This window comes from Stenella coeruleoalba, assembly GCF_951394435.1.
Source record: "Stenella coeruleoalba genome assembly, chromosome: 16".
Classification (NCBI taxonomy): domain Eukaryota; kingdom Metazoa; phylum Chordata; class Mammalia; order Artiodactyla; family Delphinidae; genus Stenella; species Stenella coeruleoalba.
Genome location: NC_137162.1, coordinates 10,746,086 through 10,768,901, shown reverse-complemented (window position 1 = coordinate 10,768,901; position 22,816 = coordinate 10,746,086). Strand labels below are relative to the sequence as shown.

Below are 22,816 nucleotides of genomic sequence, written 5' to 3'. Positions count from 1 at the left end.
TAGGGTATTTGTCTTGTGATAAAGTTTCTGGATCATTCAGTAGGTATATCTTCAAATGTAATAGGAATGCCAGATTTTTTCCAAAGAGGATGTACCTATTCACAGTCCCACCATGGGTGGATTTGGAACATGTAAAGTCACCTAAAATCCTAACTGCAGGACCTCACAATAACGTGCATTACTTGCAAACAGGGAGCTAGTCCTTGGAGCTTGTCTCATGCCTGGAAATGTGACCTTTGGTATCTTGCTATTAGAATTTAACTTCCGCTCCCCCCGCCCACTCCCTGCCCCCCAGAGGATGGAAAAACATCACACGTTATTTTTTTTAGTCAAAGTATCATTTGTCCGATTTGGAAAGGCAGAGGGCAATTTAATAGCTATTATATACGTGCTTTTCAATCTAAAGTTGTAAATACAGAAGTAGGTTCATAGCAAAAAATAAATAGAAAACTGAATGCCTAAAATAGTACTATACACTTGACCCTTGAACAACACAGTTGAACTGCATGAGTCCACTTATACACGGATTTTTTTTCCATAGGAAATACTAGAGCACTACGCGATCCAGGGTTGGTTGAATCTTCGCGTGCAGAGCAAATACGGAGAGACCAACCGTAAATTACAAGCGGATTTTCTACTGTGCAGAAGGTGAGTACCCCTGACCCCAACATTGTTCAAGGGTCAACTGTAGGTTCTTTCATGGGCTTGGCTGATTTGCTCCCTGTACCTCTGCTGAGAAGAAGAGAGTTCAGATAATATATTCCATTCCAGGTCTGAATTAAGCACCCCCTGGTACTCCCTAGTTGTGATGGGGTAAGGTAAGCAAAAAGCATATCTTGAGAAATTCAGCACTGTATCCGCTCAGGGAATTTTTCTAAGAGAAGGTACAGATTTGATTTGATTCTTTCTCAGAGTATGGTCAGAATGAAAGATCTTACATATTAGAAGAGCTTCGGAGAATTCTATTACTGTCCTTTTTCAGATAAACAAACCAAGATACTTTGCCGAATATCCCCAATACCTAGCATAAATCTCGCATGTAATAGGTGCTCAGTAAAAGCTGAATGCATAAAGAAGTTCTTATAACCTTGAGTTGAGGAGAAATTTACCCAAACGGAGAAACACAATTTGTTAAAAAGCCTGTCCTTTAAGATTCAATCCTATCCAATTACTGCCTCCACAAAAAATATTGAGTCTCAAGAAATTTGATGTCACTTTTGTAGAGAAACCTTAATGCAAGGTCTAATTATGATCCTTCTAAGCATCAATCATTAAATTCAGTTACCCCAAAGCATAAAGGAGATTCCAGGCCTCCCATCGCCCTTCCCCAGGCTGTTACGGTGAGTGTTCTCCCATGTGATTCCTGAAGTTATTGCTTGCAGGCTGGTGCTATCACCAAGTCCCCCTGGAGTAAAAAATACCTTTCCAAGTGGAAACCCAGGCTACAGAGTGCATCACAAAGGCAGTTTAACTAACTCTAATGAGAAGCTGGTAAGATGAAGGAAATAAATCCTCTCACCCTAATGAATCTGTGACAGCAAAGGGCCCCACGCTGTCTCAGTGCTGTGAGCCTACAGATTAAATCAGAGGAGACGTCTTGTTGATTGATACTGCAGGTAACCAGATAATTGACCAGGCATGAGCTGATAATGAGACACTTTGGGCTAATTAGAGGATGACCAATGAACTGAATTCAGATGAAAAGCTGTAATAAAAGCCATTGTGGAGAAAAAGGCAGGTAACTGGAGAAATGGGAGCAAGTGGTCCTTCAGAGTGGAAGTTATATCATTCTAGTTATGAATCATCCTCTTATTCAATGAACCAGGCTCAGAAACACCAAAGGCATGGAAACTTCCCTAGGATGGTTTGTAATCCAAAATCTAATGGTCCAGGAGAGGATTTGGAAAAACATAGTGGAAATGATATCCCAAGAATGCCTTTATAATTTGCATTCAGCAATCCCTAAAGCGTGACTTGAGTATGGAAGGGTCCAATTTTGAGGGGGAGCCACTGGAAATAAGACCTTAAATTGAACATGGATTTCAGAAATTAGGTCCCAGAGGAGGCTCATTTGATCCAAAGGGACACATTCTCAATGATTTACATGGTTTATATACACTTGAGAATGTATTTTTTTACCCCAAAGATTAATAAGGCAACAGCTCCCTCCCATTCACTCTTCATTCCATCTCCCCTCCCCCTACCAAAATGCATTATTTTTATTATATAATTTATTAATTAGATTTTATCTGCTATTTGCTTTATTATTATTGGTGGGTTTTTTTCCCTTAGAAGAACATTCACACACTTTCATCCATCTTGCATTACTTCCCCCTTGTCTTGTTGGTCTCATCTAGAATCTTTGTTTTGGTTGTCATGGCTATGCTTTGGTTTGTACGGGAGAAGTAATAGGAGGTCGTTGCATATCAAAACAAAAATAAAATGAGTTAATTCCTTTACTCACCCATACTTCCCACACCTAATTTCTCTCTCCTGAATTAGTCTCTCTTCTTCGGATGTATCCATTCAGCTCTCCAACTCATTTATTGGGTTCTTCACTTCTACACTTTCATTTTTCACGCTCAAGATCTCGCATCTCTTATTCACAACTGCGTGTTCTTACTTTGTGTTTCAAATATCCCTTCTTCCTTTTTTTAAAATGATATGTATCAGGCTTCTTTAAAATTCTCCAGTAGAGGTTTTCAGTATGTTGCCTTTCGGGGTACGTGTGCTCTGCAGAGGTCTCGTTATTTCTGCCCGACTGTGTGTCTTGCCTTGGGAATTTCGGTTGATGTAATGTGTACCTGAGGGAGAGGCAAAGGCTTAGGCTGTGAGGTAGGGGGCGGTCCTGGACAGACTCTGGCAGATTCTGCAATTAGGAAGCAGCCACTCCCAGTGTGTTTCTCCCCCTCCTTCCTACCCGTCACCCTCATACCCCCCAGGGACCCGCACCCTCAGAGAACCTTGGGAACTGGTCTTTCCCAAAGACTGTTCCTCTTTGCTTTGGTATTGGTATTGGTTCCCTCAGAGAACCTTGGGAACTGGTCTTTCCCAAAGACTGTTCCTCTTTGCTTTGGTATTGGTATTGAGGAGGAAATATTCAGGGGATGACCAGCCTCGCCATGTTTGTTATCACCACAGAGGGGCTCCAGCTCTGCCCCACTGTCACCCAACTACCTCTGATAAGTGCTGGGCTGGGGAAGTGATTTGCCACTAAAGCAACAAGCGAGGTATGAATTATTTTCAGAGTGGGAAGGATCTTTTATAGGTTTAAGGCTATTTTTTTGCAGGAAGACAAGTTATTCACCTTTTCTGAATGATATTTAATTATTTGTGGTGACCCTTTATGTGTAAATATTAAATCTTAAGAGCCTAGATAACTAAGTTTCATATTTGAAACAAAATATAAGTAACCTCAATAATACTTCAAGGATTTTGTGTCTTCAGGGAACGGGAACAAGGTAGGGGCATGTGGGAGTGATTCTCATCTTTATGGAATAGTTCAGTGGAAAAATGAATCTCCTGGGGATATTTTATATATAACTTTGCCTCTGAGAGTCTCTTAATTACTCTCATAGGGGTACAGCTGTGAATATCACAGAATATTTATTTTCTCTGAAGATGTCGCCGTTTCTAAAATGAAAGAGTAGTTCAAAGAAAATAATCACAGATTTTGTTCCTCTGCCACATGGCCCAGAGAAAGTAGGGTCTCTGGTTGATTGCAAGCACAGATGCATGTGGTTTATCACACCCAAGAGATAACGGGTTGGCAGAGTTTTAAATGGAGAATAGACTTAACATTTACATAGAGCTTTACGACGTCAAAGGTATGTTCACGTATGTTATTCCTTCTCCCAGCTCCTTGGGTAAGATGGGGATTCTGATCCCAGTTTGCAGATGAGGAAATCAAAGTCCTGACAGTTGATACTAAGTAACCAAGTATCCATCCGTAATAAAGGCAGACCCAGGGTTAACACCTAGGCCCCTGACTCCCAGCCAAAGGGTAAGTCTCATTCATCTCCTTCCAGCCCACTGCAGGCAGGTGATTAGCTAACTGCAGGAAGTGGTCTACGGCAAAGATGACAGGGCACAGGCATGTAGGCAATCACAGGCATACTACGGCAAAGATTGTTCTTTTAAAAGGACGTATTTGTAACATGATTCATTCTTGGCAGTCCCTTTACAAAAGGCAGTAGGTATTTCCAAGTGGAACCCATCACCCACCCTGGCCAGCCGAATGTTCCATTGAGACAGACTCCCCAGGTGCTGGATGAAGTACTATTGGTGTGCCTTGCTAAAGCTCAAAGGTATCGCCTATGCGACTTCTGGTTAGGATACCAAGATCCAGAGAGGGGAGGTGACCTAGGAGCAATATTATTAAAATATAAGAGGAATGGAAGTTTCTACCCCTCTAGAGCAATAACTGTGCGTGGAGAAGACATTTGGGGGGTGTCAGTCCAGTCACAGATCCCTGAGGACCACCCCCTCCACCATGGCACCCCTGGTCACACATACCTAAACACGCCTACACAAAAACACGTACACACATACACAGGCGTGGGCCCCCAGCAGCCATGGTTCTACAGTGAGACCCTGCTTTCCCGGTCACAGGTGATGGGAGTAGGCGTGGACACCTGACCCAAGCTGGACCACTCTCTCTCTCAAGCACTGAAACCAAGAAACAATGCAAATGGGAAAAGAGGGCTGAGTGATGAGGCTCAGAAGGAAAGCCCACAAACTGGGGTTTAGAGGTTCCTCCTTCACTCCTCCTCTCCTGACCCCTGGGTCACCACAAACTGTGGTTTAGAGGTTCCTCCTTCACTCCTCCTCTCCTGACCCCTGGGTCACTTGGCCTTTTCTTTGATTTCAGGAGTGACTACCTCAATGTCTTCCAGTAAATTCCACTCTGCACCTAAGCTAATTTGAAGTGAGTTTCTGATATTTGCCACCAAAAGAAACTCAACAAAACTGTGACAGATCCCCAGGAAAACGACAAACACTCTCTCCTTATGCTCCTCTGTGATGGAGTAAGTTAATTAAGTGCTGGTCAGTCCCAGGAAATCAATTAAAAAACAAATAATTTATGCAAGTGACCATCATAAGCTGAAATACTTATAAAAAGGTGATCTCTTTTCTTGGAGCTTTGATACTCTTAAATAGCAGCTATTAGAAAATATCCTTTTTATGCTTTCAAGCAATATGTGTGTGTGTGTGTGTTTATGGGTGTACACGTTTGGGACACATACACACAGACCCATTAGTTGAATTCTCAATTGTGGAATAACTGAAGAAATTTTAAATTAGAAGTTTGCATTTATTTTCTGTCAATTATAAAATACTATTTAGTTCCTGTAGAAAATTTGGAATTGTGTAACAATTAATGTGTCACCCATTATGTTAGAGAACTTTATCTATATTTTTTCCCATCCTAACCACTATTTGTAAGATAATTATTATCCCTGTTTAAATATGAGAAACTCTATGTGTGTGTGTGTGTGTGTGTGTGTGTGTGTGTGTGTGTGTGTATCCAAACCATCAAACCAAACAAAAGTTTGTAGTGTAGACTAAGCATAAAAAATATGGAAAACCATAATGGTTACTATAAAGCAATTCATAACACTTACAATCATACAGAGCAAATGCATACAGAAAAAGGAGAGCTTACTTTGGAGAAATCTATTCAGATTTCCTAGCCTGACAAGGACCCCTCCCACTGGTTTCATTCTTCTCTAACCAGACCCTGGGTCTGCTTCTTTCTTTCTTTTTTTCTTTTTCAAATGGGACCTAATGAAAGTTAAAAGCTTTTGCACAGCAAAGGAAAACATAAACAAGATGAAAACACAACCCTCAGAATGGGAGAAAATATTTGCAAATGAAGCAACTGACAAAGGATTAATCTCCAAAATTTATAAGCAGCTCGTGCAGCTCAATATCAAAAAAACAAACAACCCAATCCAAAAATGGGCAGAAGACCTAAACAGACATTTCTCCAAAGAAGATATACAGATGGCCAGCAAACACATGAAAGAATACTCAACATCATTAATCACTAGAGAAATGCAAATCAAAACTACAATGAAGTATCACCTCACACCGGTCAGAATGGTCATCATCAAAAAATCTACAAACAATAAATGCTGGAGAGGGTATGGAGAAAAGGGAACCCTCTTGCACTGTTGGTGGGAGTATAAATTGATACAGCCACTATGCTTATTTCTTTCTGAATTTTCTGTGAGACCTGGAGGCAGACTCAGGCTGAGCAAGGGCCATTGTCTATTTGAAATACCAATTGTACCTCTGAAAACAAATGCAATCTTTTAAATAATGAATGGCACCTGTGGTAGAATTTGAAACAATAGCTTACAATTTGCTTGAATTCCTCTCCTACAGATGGCAGCAGGACTTTTCTCTGACAGTCAAGGGTGACTGTCCGGTCCCTGGCTTCTCCCCAGAACTGTATTGGGTTGGTAGGAGTTGGGGTGGGGAACAATAAATTGGAAACAAAGTTCCCAGGTTTGCTACTACAATGACCCCTTCTTCTCCCACCCACCTCATTAACCCCTGGCACTAGCCATGCTGCAGTATACTCCACCTGGGTGTCTTCCACATCAGTGTGGCATAGAGATTTAACACACAGGCCTTTGGAGTTGGGCGCACGTGGTTATGAGCCTAGACTCTGCTCCTCTGCAGCAGCTTTTGTAACCTTGGACAAGTGGTTTCGCCTCTCAGAGCCCCCATGTCCTCAGGAACAAATGGGGATAATAAGGAGGCTCTGCCTCATCAGGTGATGGGATGAAATTAATGAAACAAACGTATGTAAAGAGCTTATTAGCGAGTGTCACGTAGCAGGAAATCATTACAGCTGCTCTTATTACTATTATTAAAGCTGTGTTCTATATATACACACAGCTAATACCAGGCAATCTGTGATGACTTCTAGGGCGGAAGTATAAATGCAGCTATTACTATTGGGCAGGCTTCTCGCTTGGGGAACACAGCTTATACCCACATCTCCACCAGCATTAAGAAAGCAATTGCTGTGATAAAAAAAAAAAACACCAATACTGAGAACCTTGTATTTTCATGCCCCAAAATCCTCTTTAAAAATATGCAATTGTCCTTCATCTCTGTCAATAAACCTTAAAGATAAATGAGCTAAAGCTAGGACTGGGGAATGAGAATTTTCTGTCTCCAGGTGTAACCTGCCAAAGGATGATGCCAGACTCCTAGATCTGAGCTCTAAGCTTGAACAGAGATAACTAGCTATTGGGTAATGGCCCTGGACAGACCTCCCCAGTGCTAACATTCCATAAAGCCACAGCTCTGGTACATTCACTAGTCATTTTCCTCTGATCCTGAGGAAATCTGTGCTGCTTCACATTCAGAGATTGTACTCTAGGCATCGTATTGATTTTGCTCCCCTCCACCGTACTCACATACCCTAAAACTGTAAGATTAATTGAGCTGCTAAGACAAATGGAATTATATTCACCAGCTCATTTTCCAATGGTCAGCATGACCTTTTGTAAAAGTGTCTGTTCAGCATTTGAAAGAGCGTGTTTTCTAACATCTCAGAATGAAATATATATGAGGAAGCAAAGCTTTACAACAGTTTTCTTTTGTGCTGACAAACTGAGAAGTATGAAATGTTCATTTGCCTCAGAGTCAGAAAAGGCACAACCAATTACAAAGTCTGAAAATAGCAAAATTGACTTATAACAGCAAATAGTCATGCCTATATAATTCCATTTAACTGGCTACTCAGCTCTTTTTGAAAGGCATTATTAAGCTTGTTAGAGAATCTCAAAGGAAATCTCTTTCATTAAGCAGTTAAACAATTAGGCCTTGGAGTATTTAAAAAGATTACAGGCAGATGAATAATCCTGCAAAGTGGCCCTGAAATACATCTAGAGCTCAATAGACAGAAAGGAAGATTTATAAAAGTCCTTTCACAGATTGTATTCTTTTTTCCAATTCTTATTAACTGGTTATCTTTCCAGTGTAAGACATTCATATGTTATATGTTATATACAAACATATTTATATATAAGTATATACAGATATTTATATATAAATATGTTATATACATATATAATTCTCTCTATCTGTATATATATGAATTTTATATAAGATATGGATTTTATGTAAGATAAAATGGGTTTTATATAAACAGATAAGCTTAAAGAAGAAAATGACCCATTTCAAGAATGGATTTAAAGCAAGAAATAACCACTGTTAATCTTGCTTTCAACTTTGAGGAGGTTTATATAGTATAGCCTGGTGGCTAAGAGCATATGCGGGTCCAGAGTCAGCGCCCCATTACTTACTGACTCTGTGATCTGGACAATTCACTCAAACTTTGATTCAATTTTCTCATCTGTATAGTTGGGATAAAAATAGTATCTTCCTTACAGTGTTTTAGGAGGATCCAATGAGATAACATGAGTAAAATCTTAAATCAGTGCCTGGTACCTAGTAAGTGTTCAATAAATATTAGCTATTTATATCCTATATTACAGTATACAATTAAAATGGGATTGTATTGTATATACTGTTTTATAGCCAGCTTTTTATTTAATAGTTTATTGTACATGTTTTTCTGTATAAATGCATGCACATCTTTTCATCTTTCTTAATGGCTGTATAATACTCCATCACATGAGTGTTTGATAAATTACCAGGTAGGACTGAGCATGGTGGCACTACTTGCCAAGCTCCAGCAGGGTTTGGGTGCTGTCTTTCTACATCTGTGTGTACTTGTGCACCTAATTGCATTTTTAAGTTGTTATATAAAAATTAATGGAAACAATCTAAATGCTCATTGACAGATGAATGGATAAAGATGTGGTACATATATGTAATGGAATACTACTCAGCCATAAAAAAGAACAAAATAATGCCATTTGCAGCAACATGGATGGACCTAGAGATTATCATACTAAGTGAAGTAAGTCAGAAAGAGAAAGACAAACACCATATGATGTCCCTTATATGTGGAATCTAAAATGTGACATGAATGAACTTAACTATGAAACAGAAACAGACTCGCAGACATAGAGCACAGACTTGTGGTTGCCAAGGGGGAGGAGGGGTTGGGGAGGGATGGATTGGGAGTCTGGGATTAGCAGATGCAAACTATTATGCATAGAATAGAGAAACAAAAAGGCCCTACTGGGGCTTCCCTGGTGGCGCAGTGGTTGAGAGTCCGCAACTGGGGGCAAAGACGATATATATTCTTGTCCCAGGAACCAAAACACTCTTTCATTGTCAGAAACCAGGTTGAAATAACATGGCTAAGAGAATGGATTCTGTGCCTAAATTCTATCCCTACTGTTCTAAAATAAAATGAGGAAACATTTCAACTAATGCAAGAGTTAAAGGAGAAAGGCTTGGGACATAGTGCTTTATCCTAACCGCCCCCCGTCTCATCTTCCTGCATTGACAATAACCAGATAATATAACCTCTTCAAGGTGGACCACTTTCTACCTTCTTGGACTTTTTCATACTATCCAAGAGTCTTGACTAGACCCCTCTGCTTGTCCCATAGCTTTCTACTTTCTTTCCAACATATCTTTTCATCAATCTGTGTTTAGTAAAACTGATGTGTGGCAGAGTTGGGAAAGTTTTACTCTTGGGGTGAAGGTCCTCTAATCACCAATGTCCTCAGGGCCCTTTCCTAAGATCCATGAGTGGGTTGCGTGAGCTAAAGGCCTGGGGAGGTGAATTGCTTGTGAAGACGCCTGACAATGTGTGGCCTTGTGGAGATAAAACTGGCCGAGCTACTAACGCCTGGCAGCTCCTTTGCTCCCAGAGGACGTTCTGTATCAGCCTCTGGAGTCTTCAGCCTGAACAACCTCCATACATACCCCAACAGCTCGCTGATTGCTGCCCTTCTTTTCCTCTCTTCGTTTCAGCCACCACCCAGGGTTAAGTAACAGCCCAATGTCCCAGTTTAGCCTTACTTATAAAACAATCACTAGCCAGGTGTGCTCTGCTACTATCCTCACAACACACTCTTATGCATGGCTATTAATGTTTATACAAACCCCCCCAAATATTTACCCCCAACCATCTACTGTGTTCCTGGCATGGGGATGGCCACAGGAACAGAGGAATAAATGAGATCAATACATTGGCCCAGCGTTCACAGAGCTATTGACTGACTCTGCAAAGAGAACTAGACACGTAAGAACAGAAAGACTGCTGAACGCTGCATGTGGCTTCAAGGGGAGTTCACAGAGGAAGCTATGAGGATGTAGAAAATAGGGAACCATCCTAATAGAGACTTGAGGAAGGAGATCAGAAAAGTTAAGCAATTACCTTAAGGTCATGTGCCAGGGTCCTGGGGCCACCATAACAAATCATCACAGACTGTACGGCTTAAAACAGCAGGAATTTATTCTCTGACAGTTGAGGAGGTCAGAAGTCTGAAATCAAGGAGTCAGCAAGGCCGTGCTCCCTCTGAAGCCTCTAGGGAAGAAGCTTGCTGGCCTCTTCACAGCTTTCGGTGATGGCCAGCAGTCCTTGGCTTGCATCACTCCAGTCTCTGCCTCCGTCGTCACATGGCCTTCATTCCTGTATGTGTCCCCAACTCCAAATCTCCCTCTCCTTATAAAGATGCCAGCCATTGGATTTAGGGTTCACCTTAATCTAGTATGACCCCCACCTTAACTTGATTACATCTATAAAGACCCTGTTTCCAAATAAAGTCTTATTCACAGGTACCAGGGGTTATATCTTTGGGGGGAGGATACAGTTGACCCATGAGAGGTCATAAAGTCAACTAATGCAGAGCCAGAGCTGTCATCAGAGATTTGTGGCTGGATTACAAAAGCAAAACTGGACCACCACCAACTATGTGACTGTTAAAATATTAATCCTATCTCTCCTGCCCCTTTCAAGGGAAACTATTGCTCTTCTAGTTTAACATTTTGATGGAGTAAAACTTTATGCAACTGAGTGCTTGTAACATACTTAGTTATAAGGCTATTTAGGGCCCTAGGTACATGCATTACTTGAACCACCACCTTACATTTGGCTAACTACCCACTCGGTGTCCAAAGGGCAGTGCAAACACTTCAACCTGGTGCACATCTGGACTTTCCTCTTCTTTCCAGGCTCCTTCTCTGTCTCACCACCACGATCACCCGCGGTCCTTTCTCACCCTAGGGTTCCTGGCTGCATCCCAGATTTGTAAGTTGCGTCCTCAGGCTCTGAGCATCGCTCTAGGCTCCGTTCTGCAGAGGAGGTGTCAAGCACTTAGTTGTGGGAAGCTTTGGCTCCTTTTGATTTTTTCAGACTGGATCTTTTAGAGGACAAATAAATGCACCTGCTTAATTCTAATGTGCTTTTATGCTGCCCACCCCACTGCCACCAAAAACAGTTTTTCCATCTTTTTATTAATCTTGTGAGAGACTCCCAGGAACTCTGCCAGGAGTGATGCAGGTTGGCAGAAATGGGGCAGAGAGGGAAGCTAACCCATCTTGCCACATGTATAAAGTTCTAAGCTTTGGGAATTCCCTGGCGGTCCAGTGGTGAGGACCCCGCGCTTTCACTGCCGAGGGCCCGGGTTCAATCCCTGGTGGGGGAACAGAGATCCCACAAACCACGTAGCCAAAAAAAAAAAAAAAAAAAAATTCTAAGCTTTCGTAGATAATGAACTAAAGTTATAGAATTTAGTTAAACATTCCTCATTCTGAGAGAGAGCTTAAAGAGTCTTCTCTGAACTACACAGAGGGGGGTTGGAAAAAAGATGTTCTGATTTAATTCCTACATTATAATGAAAGCAATTGTCTTGTGTGTGTCATTATTTTTCCATTATCTTTTTTTGCGGTACGCGGGCCTCTCACTGTTGTGGCCTTTCCCGTTGTGGAGCACAGGCTCCGGACGCGCAGGCTCAGCGGCCATGGCTCAGGGGCCCCGCCGCTCCGCGGCAGGTGGAATCTTCCCGGACTGGGGCACGAACCCGTGTCCCCTGCATCGGCAGGCGGACTCTCAACCACTGTGCCACCAGGGAAATCCTTTACGTTATCTTAATGCCTCGGTTAATGAAGACTTTCAGAGTCCACTCACGCTGCTACGGGAGCGGAGCAGTTAGATTCCATCCTCGTCCCTGTGGTTACGGATGCAGCCTTACTGCAGACGTGGTTGTGTTCCTCACATCACAGTTGCGTCAATGCTGCTACCATCGCCTGGACTGCAGATGCCAGCCTCGGAGGTCAAAGCGACTTCCGTTTCACCCACGTGGGCTCCTCGCCCCCATTTCTCTTCCATTTGTAATATCACTGCAGGGGCAGCCCATTTGGAAGGTCCTCGCTGTGCTGATGATGGCAGATTGATGGCCCCGGGGTACCATGGGCACTCAGGGTGCTAGACATTTCGTGCATGACACCGACCACGGGGACGATACCTCCCTCTGTGTGAGAGGGCACACAATTTTTAATGTGTGGGGATTTTCAGACTCATCCTTCCCCTACCTATAACAATTTCAGGATTGCCAGCGTGGCTTTTTCTTTCCTCACCCCTCTCCCTGATTTCTGAGAGCAGAGAGGGCAAAAATCTATGCAGAGCCTCCTAAGAAAAGAGATCAGACAGAACATTTCATGCCATGCACGAAATGACCCCCCAGGTAGCTTCAAGGGGACAGAAAGGATGTGATTGGTCAAATGGGTCATGACTGGGGGACAAACACGTGGCGTTGCAGGACAGGCCTGCATGCATGGGGGGAGGGCGCTCTTGATGCAGGAGAGTGAGGAAAGCCCCGAGCATTTGGGGGTAGCAGAGGAGAGAAGGACACAGAGAAGTTATAAAAAGTTGTGGATTTTGCCACTTTGCCACGAGTGGTCGAGAGAGCCCTAAACAAACTCAAATCCTCTACAAGGCTGCAGTTCTTCCTCCGAAACTGGGCCACATGGGACCTAGTTTTATGAACAGAACATCTTGTTTGTACACTCAGTGCCCATCTATCATCCCAGCACTGGGGCTAATGAGACGGGGTGAGAACACACAATTATAGGCTTTGAGAGAATGAAGGCACATGAGAGATCATCTAGTTTAACCTCCCATTACAGGAAATACAGGAATACAGGAAACCTCCTGCTGCCCCCTAGCCTCACCTCTGCTGGGAGGGTTCCAAGAAGGAGAACCTCAGGTCCAATTGACAACCCCCTTAATGCTCGTAAAAAAGTCGTGCCTCGTAAAGGGGTGCAAAGGTGTGGCCTCCAGACATTCATGAGTCCTCAGCTGTTGCTCCCTGAGTCTCAGGTCCCTCTTCTGGAAAAATGTCACAACAGTACCTGGCTCAGAGTGTCTGTGAAAGGACTAAATGACGTGATGGATTTGGATGTGCTTCAGAAAGAACGATGCAGGCTCTAATTATGAGTACAGCCTCTCGACCCTGTGCCCTTGGATTCAGTCGACGTGTTAAAATAAGTCCTGCTGACATGCTAATACCCAACTACGTTTAATTGATTTGGAGAAGCATTTTCAAAAGTCCATCTACACCAGGCGGAGAGAACCTTAGGAGCACAATACTATTCCAATCAAAATCATTCCATTTATAGATAACCAACAAGGACCTACTATATAGCACAGGGAACTCTACTCAGTATTCTGTAATACCTATAGGGGAAAAGAATCTGAAAAAGAATGGATATATGTATGTGTATAACTGAATCACTTTGCTGTATACCTGAAACTAACACAACATTGTAACTCAACTATACTCCAATATAAAATAAAAATTAAATTTAAAAAATCATTCCATTTATAGTACATTTTAGTAGCTACTTTACATATCCTTTTATTTAATGATCCTGGTACCTAAGTAAGAATATATCATAGGAATTAGGAGTCTTGGAAAACCTGACAGTAAAAATAGAAAAAAAAAAAGATTGCAAGAAAAACATTCTAAATAATTACTTAAGAGTGGAGCAATTAGGGGTGAGTTTATTTTTCTTCTTTCTGCATATTAACTTTTTCTACAATGAAGTTACAATATCTTGGGTAATACACAATTTTGTCATGAGAATTCTGAGGACAATTTAAGTCCTAGCTTTGTGTGTGCTTTTATGTTAATTTTTCACCTTTACTGCCTTAGCATCTGTAGCTTCAAAGCAAGGGAATTCAAATAGGTGCTACAGGAGGGCCTTTCTTAGAACAACCCTATTATTTTAGAAGGTGAAAATTTCACTTACAAGCAATAGATTGTCATCCACTCCAAAAAGCTTTTACCTTCCCAGCCAGATGATTTTCTGTAGAAAAATCACACATTTTGTGAACAACTATATGCATCTTGCCTCAGAAATAATAAAAAAGTGACAGATAGATGTTCTGAGGTTTAGAAATTTGGAGCGAATAGAAGAGCTCTCAAATTGTGACTTTGACCATGAGCAGGTGGGTGTTATTATCCAGCACATTTATGCCTGGTTTATCAAGTGAAAGTTGGCAACTTTACAGATGAGTTGTCATCCTTTGAGTCCATCCCCTTTCTGGTGGGCACGACTGAGTGCTTTTTTTATCCCAAGGTAGCTGCGGTTGCTTGAGCCTGACTGAACAGTCCAGTAAGCCATTATGCAGACTGAGACACAGTTGCCATGCACTGAAGTGCCTTGTCATTTGCATAAATATCAAACTACATCTCATGTGCAAAACTAAAAAAATAAAAAAATGACAGGTGCTACTGGGTCTAATTTTCAAATATAATTTACATAAAATAGAACATTCACTACACACTTGAAGAATTTAAAGAAAATCTCTGTTAATCCTTAGAGTGTTGGGTTTTTGTTGGGTGATGCGATTAAAAAAACAGTACTTGGGACCAGACAGATCAACATGCTAAGTACTTACCACCAATGAGTTTCAACATGCTAAGTTTCAACATGCTAAGTACTTACCACCAATGAGTTTCAGTTAGTTTATCTGTAAAACTGTCACCAAGTAGGTTCCTTTCTCCTTCCTTGGATAACCTTAGGTATTTTTAATTTGGTGGTATGGTTCCTAAAATCTTAGAAAATACTTCCTATATTTTACACATTTCTATATTTCCTTTCAGACATTTTCTGGCTCACATGATAGCAACACATCTCCATCTTAAGCTGGGCTCCTTGCCTGGTGGTGAAAGGAATCAGGAAGAGACGCTAAGCTTTCTCACCACTGTGGTTACTAATTTGCTAAAGCATTTAAATTCGTAGCAGATCCCAGGTCCAAATCCTCTGATTCAATAAAGGGATAAGGGTGTTTATTTTCTACCACTAGTTAGGTATGCCATTTTGTTTCTTCTTTGAAAATGAAGCTAATTCTTGGATGTGTATATAGCCCACATCTTACACAGAATTTTCATACATGCACACCCGGAGCTGTGCTGCAAATTTAATATATTGTCCCTAGTGAGTGGATAGGGAGAAACATATATAGGCATTTGCAAAAATATTCTTAGAGTGTATTGGGGTAGAGGGGCAAAAATATCATGCCACCACTCAAGCCCTCATAAATGACAGTGTCGAGCACCAATGCTGTCTGCTGCCTCCCCAGTCGCCAGCACCCACTGTATCTTCTTGCTGGTGGATCAATGATAAACTGAGGCTGAATATGCCAGAAACTCACTTTCCAGCTGCTCCACTGGCAGTCAGGGGACCTAATTTGGTCCAGAGACTTCAGAGGAAATATTCTGAGAATCTTCTTGGAAAGATTTCCCTCCCGGAGAGATACAGGATGAAGCTTCACCCTACTCTTACTTCTGGACTTTTGGACTCAGAAAGGAGCAGAGGCACCACCTCAGACACCACTGAGTTGTTGAACAAACCCCCCAGATCAGCTCCTTTTGGATTTCTTACGATGTAGGGGGAGAAAGCCCTTGCTGCTTGAAGTGCATTTAGTCTGCTTTCAGGCACTCTATTCCTTGCAGTCAGAAATATCTCCCTAGGGCCCTCTCCTATCTCCCACTCTTGCTCTGGCCTTCCTACTTCTTCCCCTTGGTCCTGGGGTAATCCCCAGCACATACAAGTAGACTGCCAAGAAAAATGATAAAAAGTTGACTTTTTCTCCATCTCCCCAGATGCACTGCTCCCAGTGACCTGACAAAGTACATGAGGGTTGGAAATCAAATTCCCTTAGGAGCCCCCAGGGGTGGGGCAAGGGAAGGAACAGAAGAGGAATGTCTTAACCAAGTCGGTGAGGCTTCAGGTCAGAACAAGAAGGAAGGCAGGAAGAGGTGTGTTGACGACACTGTATAGCTGCCTGGGAAGCTATGCCTGGTTCCTTGAAGGAGCTGTGAGGCACCAGAGCTGCCCCTGGACCCTCAGCAGGAACTGTGTCATGAGCTGTGAGCTGCAGTCACTCCGACCACAGAGATAGCCTCTACAGAGGATGGCTGAGTTGTCTGAACCCTGAGACACTGTAGCAGAGAGAAATGCTACAGGGGCTGTCCTGAGACTCCGGAGGCAGCTGCGGGGAGCCAGCATCACAGCAGGGAGAAGCAGGTCTGCAGCCTTGGCCTTGATAAATGATGCTCTGTGGGGCCCCACTGAAACACTGCACAGGCTCCACGCAGGACCCAGCTAGAGGGAACTGCTGAGATGCCTGCTGGGGGATCCCGCGGCTTTCATGCCCGCAGCTCTCCACGTTTCCCTGTCATGATTTGTCCATAGAGCTGTGCCCTTGTAAACATCACAGTGTTAAGGATGATAACAGCCAACATGACTGAATGTGCCAGACACTGATAATTGGTCCTGAACTGCCCCTGGGAAACCCCACCTTTCACTTACACATCCCTACACAGTCTCCTCCATGACAAGTGACCTTTATGAAGGTGGCCGATCGATAGACTGCATCCTTCTGGTGACTTGAGAGGGCAACTGCAGACTCATTAAAAGTCAGCAAGTTCGTGGAAGCTGAAGCTCCTGAAAGGTCACCAGCAGTGTTGCAGTGTCAAAGCATCCGCCTCGCATGGCTCAGCCCCAGAGCCCAGCACCACACGGCTGCTCCCACACTCCTCTGCCTCTCTAGTGCAAGTCAGACTAGAGTTACGTTAGTCAAATAAAATAGGGAGTTACTGATTAAATATCCCAACAACATTTTAGTGTGTGTGTATTCAGTGGTGCGATAGCATAAAATGATTTACATAATATAAATGAGACAAAGGGAATAGCATTACTTTTATGAGCACAGCAATTCTTTATGGCCCTCCCATCACTGGGGAGATTTATGCTTTAAGGTCTAATCTATACTTTATAACTCAATAAAGCCATGTAAATTAAGCCTGTATCACAAAGCTTTTTTTTTTTTTTTGCAGATACCAATCTTCACGGCTGGCCATAAATTAGATTCTGGTTAATGGTACACTTAAAATCCACATCAGAGATCTTCCCAAAAAGGAAAATTGGATAAAAGAGTAAAATAATCAATGGTGAATACTTTTCATAAGTAAATCAGGATACCCAAAGGCCTAACGTGCACCATTTGGTCCTCACTGGGGCAACATTTTCAAGCCAGCAAAAGAACATAAGAGAATCTGCAAAATAACCCTGGAATCAAACCTCACTTTCTAGACTTGCTAAGCTCATAATTACTTTTTAAGAGGAGCTGTCTGTGTGTGTGTGTGTGTCTGTGTCTGTGTGTGTACGTGTGTGTTGGTGAAGATAAAATGAATACTCCAGGCTATTAGGGTAGAAAAATTTTTTTAATGAATTTCATTTTCTTTTTTGTGCTGCGTTGGAGAAAACAGCCATGTAAATTAAACATTTTGAAGATCCAATTACCTTAAAAAAAAAAAACCTCTAAAAGAGCCTGCAAGACCAAATTTTAGTAACTCAATAATTTGGGATGGCTCTTCTACATTTGAACACCACAAGCCAACAATATATTATAAAATTTCGCAGGTTGTCAGCAATATAAAAGTTGAGAAAGCATGTTAAAAACACACATGTGCACCCAAAACTTAAAAAAAAAGCCCACTTTATTTTGCCTTTCCTTTTGGTTGAATATCATTAACATGATTTTATTTTATTTAAGATAAAAATATGAAAATACCATTTACTAAGCAAGGGAATGATCTGTTCTAAATCATTAGTAATTATAGAGAGTACACATATTTCATTATGCAAGACTGGCTATAACTTCGTTTCTCAGCCCATCCATTAATGAGAACTATTGGCTGTACGTATTAGCAGCTGTGTTCAACAAATGATTCATATTTAAATACTCATTTTCACTTCTCAGAAGCACTTTGGAAGTGACTGCTTTGTTTATGCTGGAAACTGTTGCTGGTTTGTGTCTCTGAGTGTTTCAGACAGACTCACCAGGCTGAGCGGGCACCATGTGTTAGGTGCGCTTGAAGGATTCCAGATTTTCTCCCAATCAGGCAATTAAAAAGCCACTGGAACCTCCCTTTGCTCTGTATCAATAGAAGTAGAATGGAAACCAGAACTCAGCCATTATGGGCTGATTATTCATTTGTTGAAGCCCTAACCACCAGTATTTCAGCATGTCATTGTATTGGGAGATGGGGTCTTTCAAGAGTTAATTAAGTTAAAATGAAACCATTACGGTGGGCTCTGCTCTAATCCTACTGGTGTTTTTATGAGAAGAGATTAAGACATGGACACACACGCACACAGGAAAGACCGCAGTGAGAAGGCAGCTGTCTACAAGTCAAAGAGAGAGGCCTCAGGAGAAATCAAACCTGCCAACACCTTGATCTTAAATTTCCAGCCTCCAGAACTATGAGAAGATAAATTTTTTTGGTTTAGGTCACTCAATCTGTGGTATTTTATTCTTCCCCTTGGCAAACTAAAACATCAGATAGATCTAGAGTTAAGCTGATGATTCTCAAAACGTGGTGAGAATGTCAGTGTCGGCTATGTCCCCATCACCCTAATGGAGAGCCATCTTCTGTGAGTAATGATTTCACCGAGAATGTTCGTTAATATTTTGAGAGATGATATGGGACCCAGGTTATTATAGCAACTTGTTAAGCACTTGATTAATAATGATAGCAGTAATCATCACCAGCACTTACTGGGAGTCTATTATGTCCCAGGCTCTGTACTGCACACACCATGTGCATTATCTGATCACCATCACCACAATCGTATTAAGCAGATTTTATTGTTATTGTTATTCCAGTTTTATAGACAAGGCTTGTATCTTGCCCATAGTTCCATAACCAGAATCCCAGACTTAGATATAGGTAGCTCAACTCAGGGGTTTATGTTCTTAATTTTTGTTTTATATTCACTGGTAATGTCAGTGACCTTAAAATGAAAGTCTGAAAATGAAGTAACACTCCTATTTTTTCCTCCAAATGAATTTGTTATTATAGGGAAATCCATCCTCTTCTGAGCAGGACCTGTCTTCTCCTGTCCACACCACCTCCTCCACGAAGCCTTCCAGACCCACCCCAGCCCTAAGGACTCTGTTGTGCTTCTTTACTCCTACATTGTTTATTGTCTCTCTGACCGTATTGATTATGTTCTCATGAGACCCTGTCATATTTTACCAACTTTTATTCAAGACATGGGTGTGGGTTTATGTAATAGGCACTCACTGTGATTTCACTTCTTTTTTAAAAAAATTTATTTTATTTTATTTATTTTATTTTGTGGCTGCGTTGGGTCTTCGTTGCTGCGCATGGGCTTTTCTCTGGTTGCGGCGAGCAGGGTCTACTCTTCCTTACGGTGCGCGGGCTTCTCATCATGGTGGCGTCTCTTGTTGTGGAGCACGGTCTCTAGGCACATGGGCTTCAGTAGTTGTGGCACACAGGCTCGGTAGTTGTGGCGCGTGGGCTTAGTTGCTCCGTGGCATGTGGGATCTTCCCGGACCAGGGCTCGAACCCATGTCCCCTGCATTGGCAGGCAGATTCTTAACAACTGCGCCACCAGGGAAGCCCGTGACTTTCACTTCTTCATACAAGACAGGGTGGGGCGACAAGCTGGTTTGTCTGTGAATGACCACAGGAACTCACCTGGGGTTGGCTCAATAACGAGCCAGCTGGACCAGGAGCTCCCCATTTCTCTGGTGGGGGAAGGAGTCTGGGCAGGCTGCAAAGAGCTGGCATCTCAGCTCAGAGTGCCTGGGCCCCACCGTGAGCTTGTGCCTCACTGGCCAGGCTGCTCTCATACTGGTTCTGTTCGAAGGGAGTCATCTTGCATGTCAGTTGGGCAAATCACGTTTCTCGTACATGCCAGCTAGATTGGCTGCCTAGAGTTTTGCATTGAGAATCCTATAGGTCTGGTCTGGGATCCATGGAAAAGAGTATCCCAGATCAACTAGAAGCATTTTTTAGGCCTTCACCCTACGCTTGGGGGATGAGATGTTGGAATCATTGTTTTAAAAGCTGCCCAAGTGATTCTAACGTCCAGGCAGGAGACTGGCTGGAGACCAGGAGAGAAGCACTCCCACTCCCCTCTCCCTAGAGGTAACACCTGGGGTGAACCGGGTGAACTGGTTGGTTTTGTGAAGTGCTGGCCACACAGTGGGTTGTCAATAATGTCAGTTCCCATCGCCCTTCTTTGTATAGCCCACCCCAATACTCTGCTAGACTTGAAAGAGGGCTCAGTAAATACTGCTGGTTGATGGAAGTGTCAGCCCAAGTAAAAGGGAAGAGCTTCACCACAAGAGACCGACAGAGGGCCCTCACGAGTAGAGTGGCCAACTTGTCCCAGTTTTAAAACTGAAAGTTTTAAAGCCAAATCCGGCCTCTATACCCCAACATCGAATTAAATCTGAGACAGGAGTTTTGGGTGAAGTAGAAAAGAATAGCTTTATTGCTTTGCCAGGCAAAGGGGGCCACAACAGGCTAATGCTCTCAAAACTGTGTGTCCTGATCTGGAGGGAGTAGTGAGTTGTTTTGTAGTAATGGTTCAAGAAGGGCGTGATCAGCTCGTGGACATTCTTCTGATTGGTTGGTGGTCAGGTAAGTGAGAGTCAGCATGATAAACCTTCCGGTTCCAAGGGGTCTGAGAAACCAGACCGAGGTCGGCAGCATCCGGTTAACTTCTCCCACCTGGAGGGGGTTTCAGTATCTGTAAAACAGCTCAAAGGTACTGTGATGTGTATGCCTTGAGGGGGAACCAGGACCCTGCCCCAGGGCTGCACTATTGTTTCTTGACTGTTCCTCCCTGTCTCTGCTTCCTCTCCCTTCCCTAATTAACAACTGTTTGAACCTGCCCTTTGGAGCTCGGGGAAGGTCACGGAAGCTGAATGAAGCCTATTTCCTGTAATCAAGAAATGGGAGACACAGAAGGGCTTTTGTGCCCAGGAGCCCCACAGGGTCCTGGTCTGTTTCAAAAGTCCCACGTCCACTCAACCTCAGGGAAACCCAATGGCTGGTCACTTTGCTGGAAGAACAGATGAGGTTTCTGCAGCATCTGTACCTCCTACCTAGAGCGCTGAGATTCAACATTGGCAGCCCTTGAACTTCTCCCTGCGGGCAGTCCGAGCTGGGAGGGGGCTGTCCACTTTCCTGGTCGACACCTCACTGTGACCTTGAGTGTCCACCAGAGGGGAAGATGAGTCATGCCTCCAGCAGTGGGAGAGGTTAGACACGTCAGCATCAGCTACAATAGGTAACAAGCCCCGGGAAAACCACCACTGAGTTCTAAATATTAAATTTAACTTGTACACATGACGCTGCCTGATTGTAGGTGCATCTTCTATCTGGCCGTGAGGTTTGGTTTTGTTGTGTTTCAGCGAGGAGCTTTCACTGGAGTCATCGAACCTCTTCTGACACCCTGCATGGGGGCATGCCTCCAAATGCCAGTTTTCAGACAAGATCAGCTATTTTCTCTCATGGGTAAGAATTTCTAAAGAGAATTTGACCAGCTATTTCTGGGACGACTGGGGAAATCTGAATATATAGATGGACTGTAGGATGACATTCATTTTGTCAGCTATAATTATGGTGGTATGGTTAGATGGGAAAAGGTCCTTATTTTTTAGAAGGATGTACTGAAATATTTAAGGGTGATACCTCATATTGTCTGTAGTTTACAACAATCCAGCAAAAAATGATAAAGTAAATATAGAGGCAAAAATATTCCAAATCATAGCAGTTGAGGCATTGTGTATAGAAGTGGGTCCTCCCCACCTCTATATGGTGAGATACGGTGATGACAGCTCATAACGATAAATTGGATCACGAAGCGATGGTTCATGTTTGACCTATTTACTGTTACAGGATAGGAAAGTGTGTAATTTTTAATTTTCCAAATCTTTTGTCCAAAAAGGGGCTTAAACATCAAAGATTTTACAATTTTTCAGAACCCAAAGCTATAGAAAGCCTGGCCTAGTGCACAGGATACATTTTAGGGATCACAGACTTGGGCGCGGGCAGGGAGCTGCGACCCCAGCACCACCATTCACTAGTTGTGTGACCTTGAGCAGGTCACGGAACCACATGGAGACTCAGGCTTCCGCTCCATGAAATGGGATTAATAATGCCTTCCTCACAAGGCTGTCATGGGGAGCACATCCAATACCAGGGAAAAGGAGCTTTGCTGAGACACGTTAGACAATCAATACATGGAATAGCCTCTTATGTGGAAGGAGGAAGGAAATTTTATTTTTTTTGTACAAAAAATCCAAAGAGCCCCACAGAGAGACCTGACTACCAAGTTTAGTACTAACCTTCCCTGCCCGTGGGCTAGATGTATTGACATGTTGGAACTAATAGTTTTGGAAACTCAAAGCTGTTTGGGAACTACATGTCATAAGAAATAGCCCTGTGACATTTACTTTATAAAAATGATTTTAAAGGAAAATCAATATAAGCAGGTTTCTGTTTTTAGTTAGTCCAACCTGTATTTATATATAAAGCAA

The 22,816-nt window shown here is 42.7% G+C and overlaps 1 protein-coding gene across 1 annotated transcript in view; it reads left to right on the top strand.

The window, feature by feature from the left end:
* The window catches only part of PLPP4 (phospholipid phosphatase 4), a 491,600-nt gene extending 474,066 nt beyond the window's left edge, over positions 1-17,534 (top strand). The window contains exons 7-8 of the mRNA XM_079900490.1: positions 542-648; positions 17,292-17,534. Coding sequence (XP_079756616.1) covers positions 542-618 — 77 coding nt within the window. The 3' untranslated portion in view covers positions 619-648; positions 17,292-17,534. The remainder of the gene's footprint in view (positions 1-541; positions 649-17,291) is intronic.
* Positions 17,535-22,816: the final 5,282 nt, after the last annotated feature.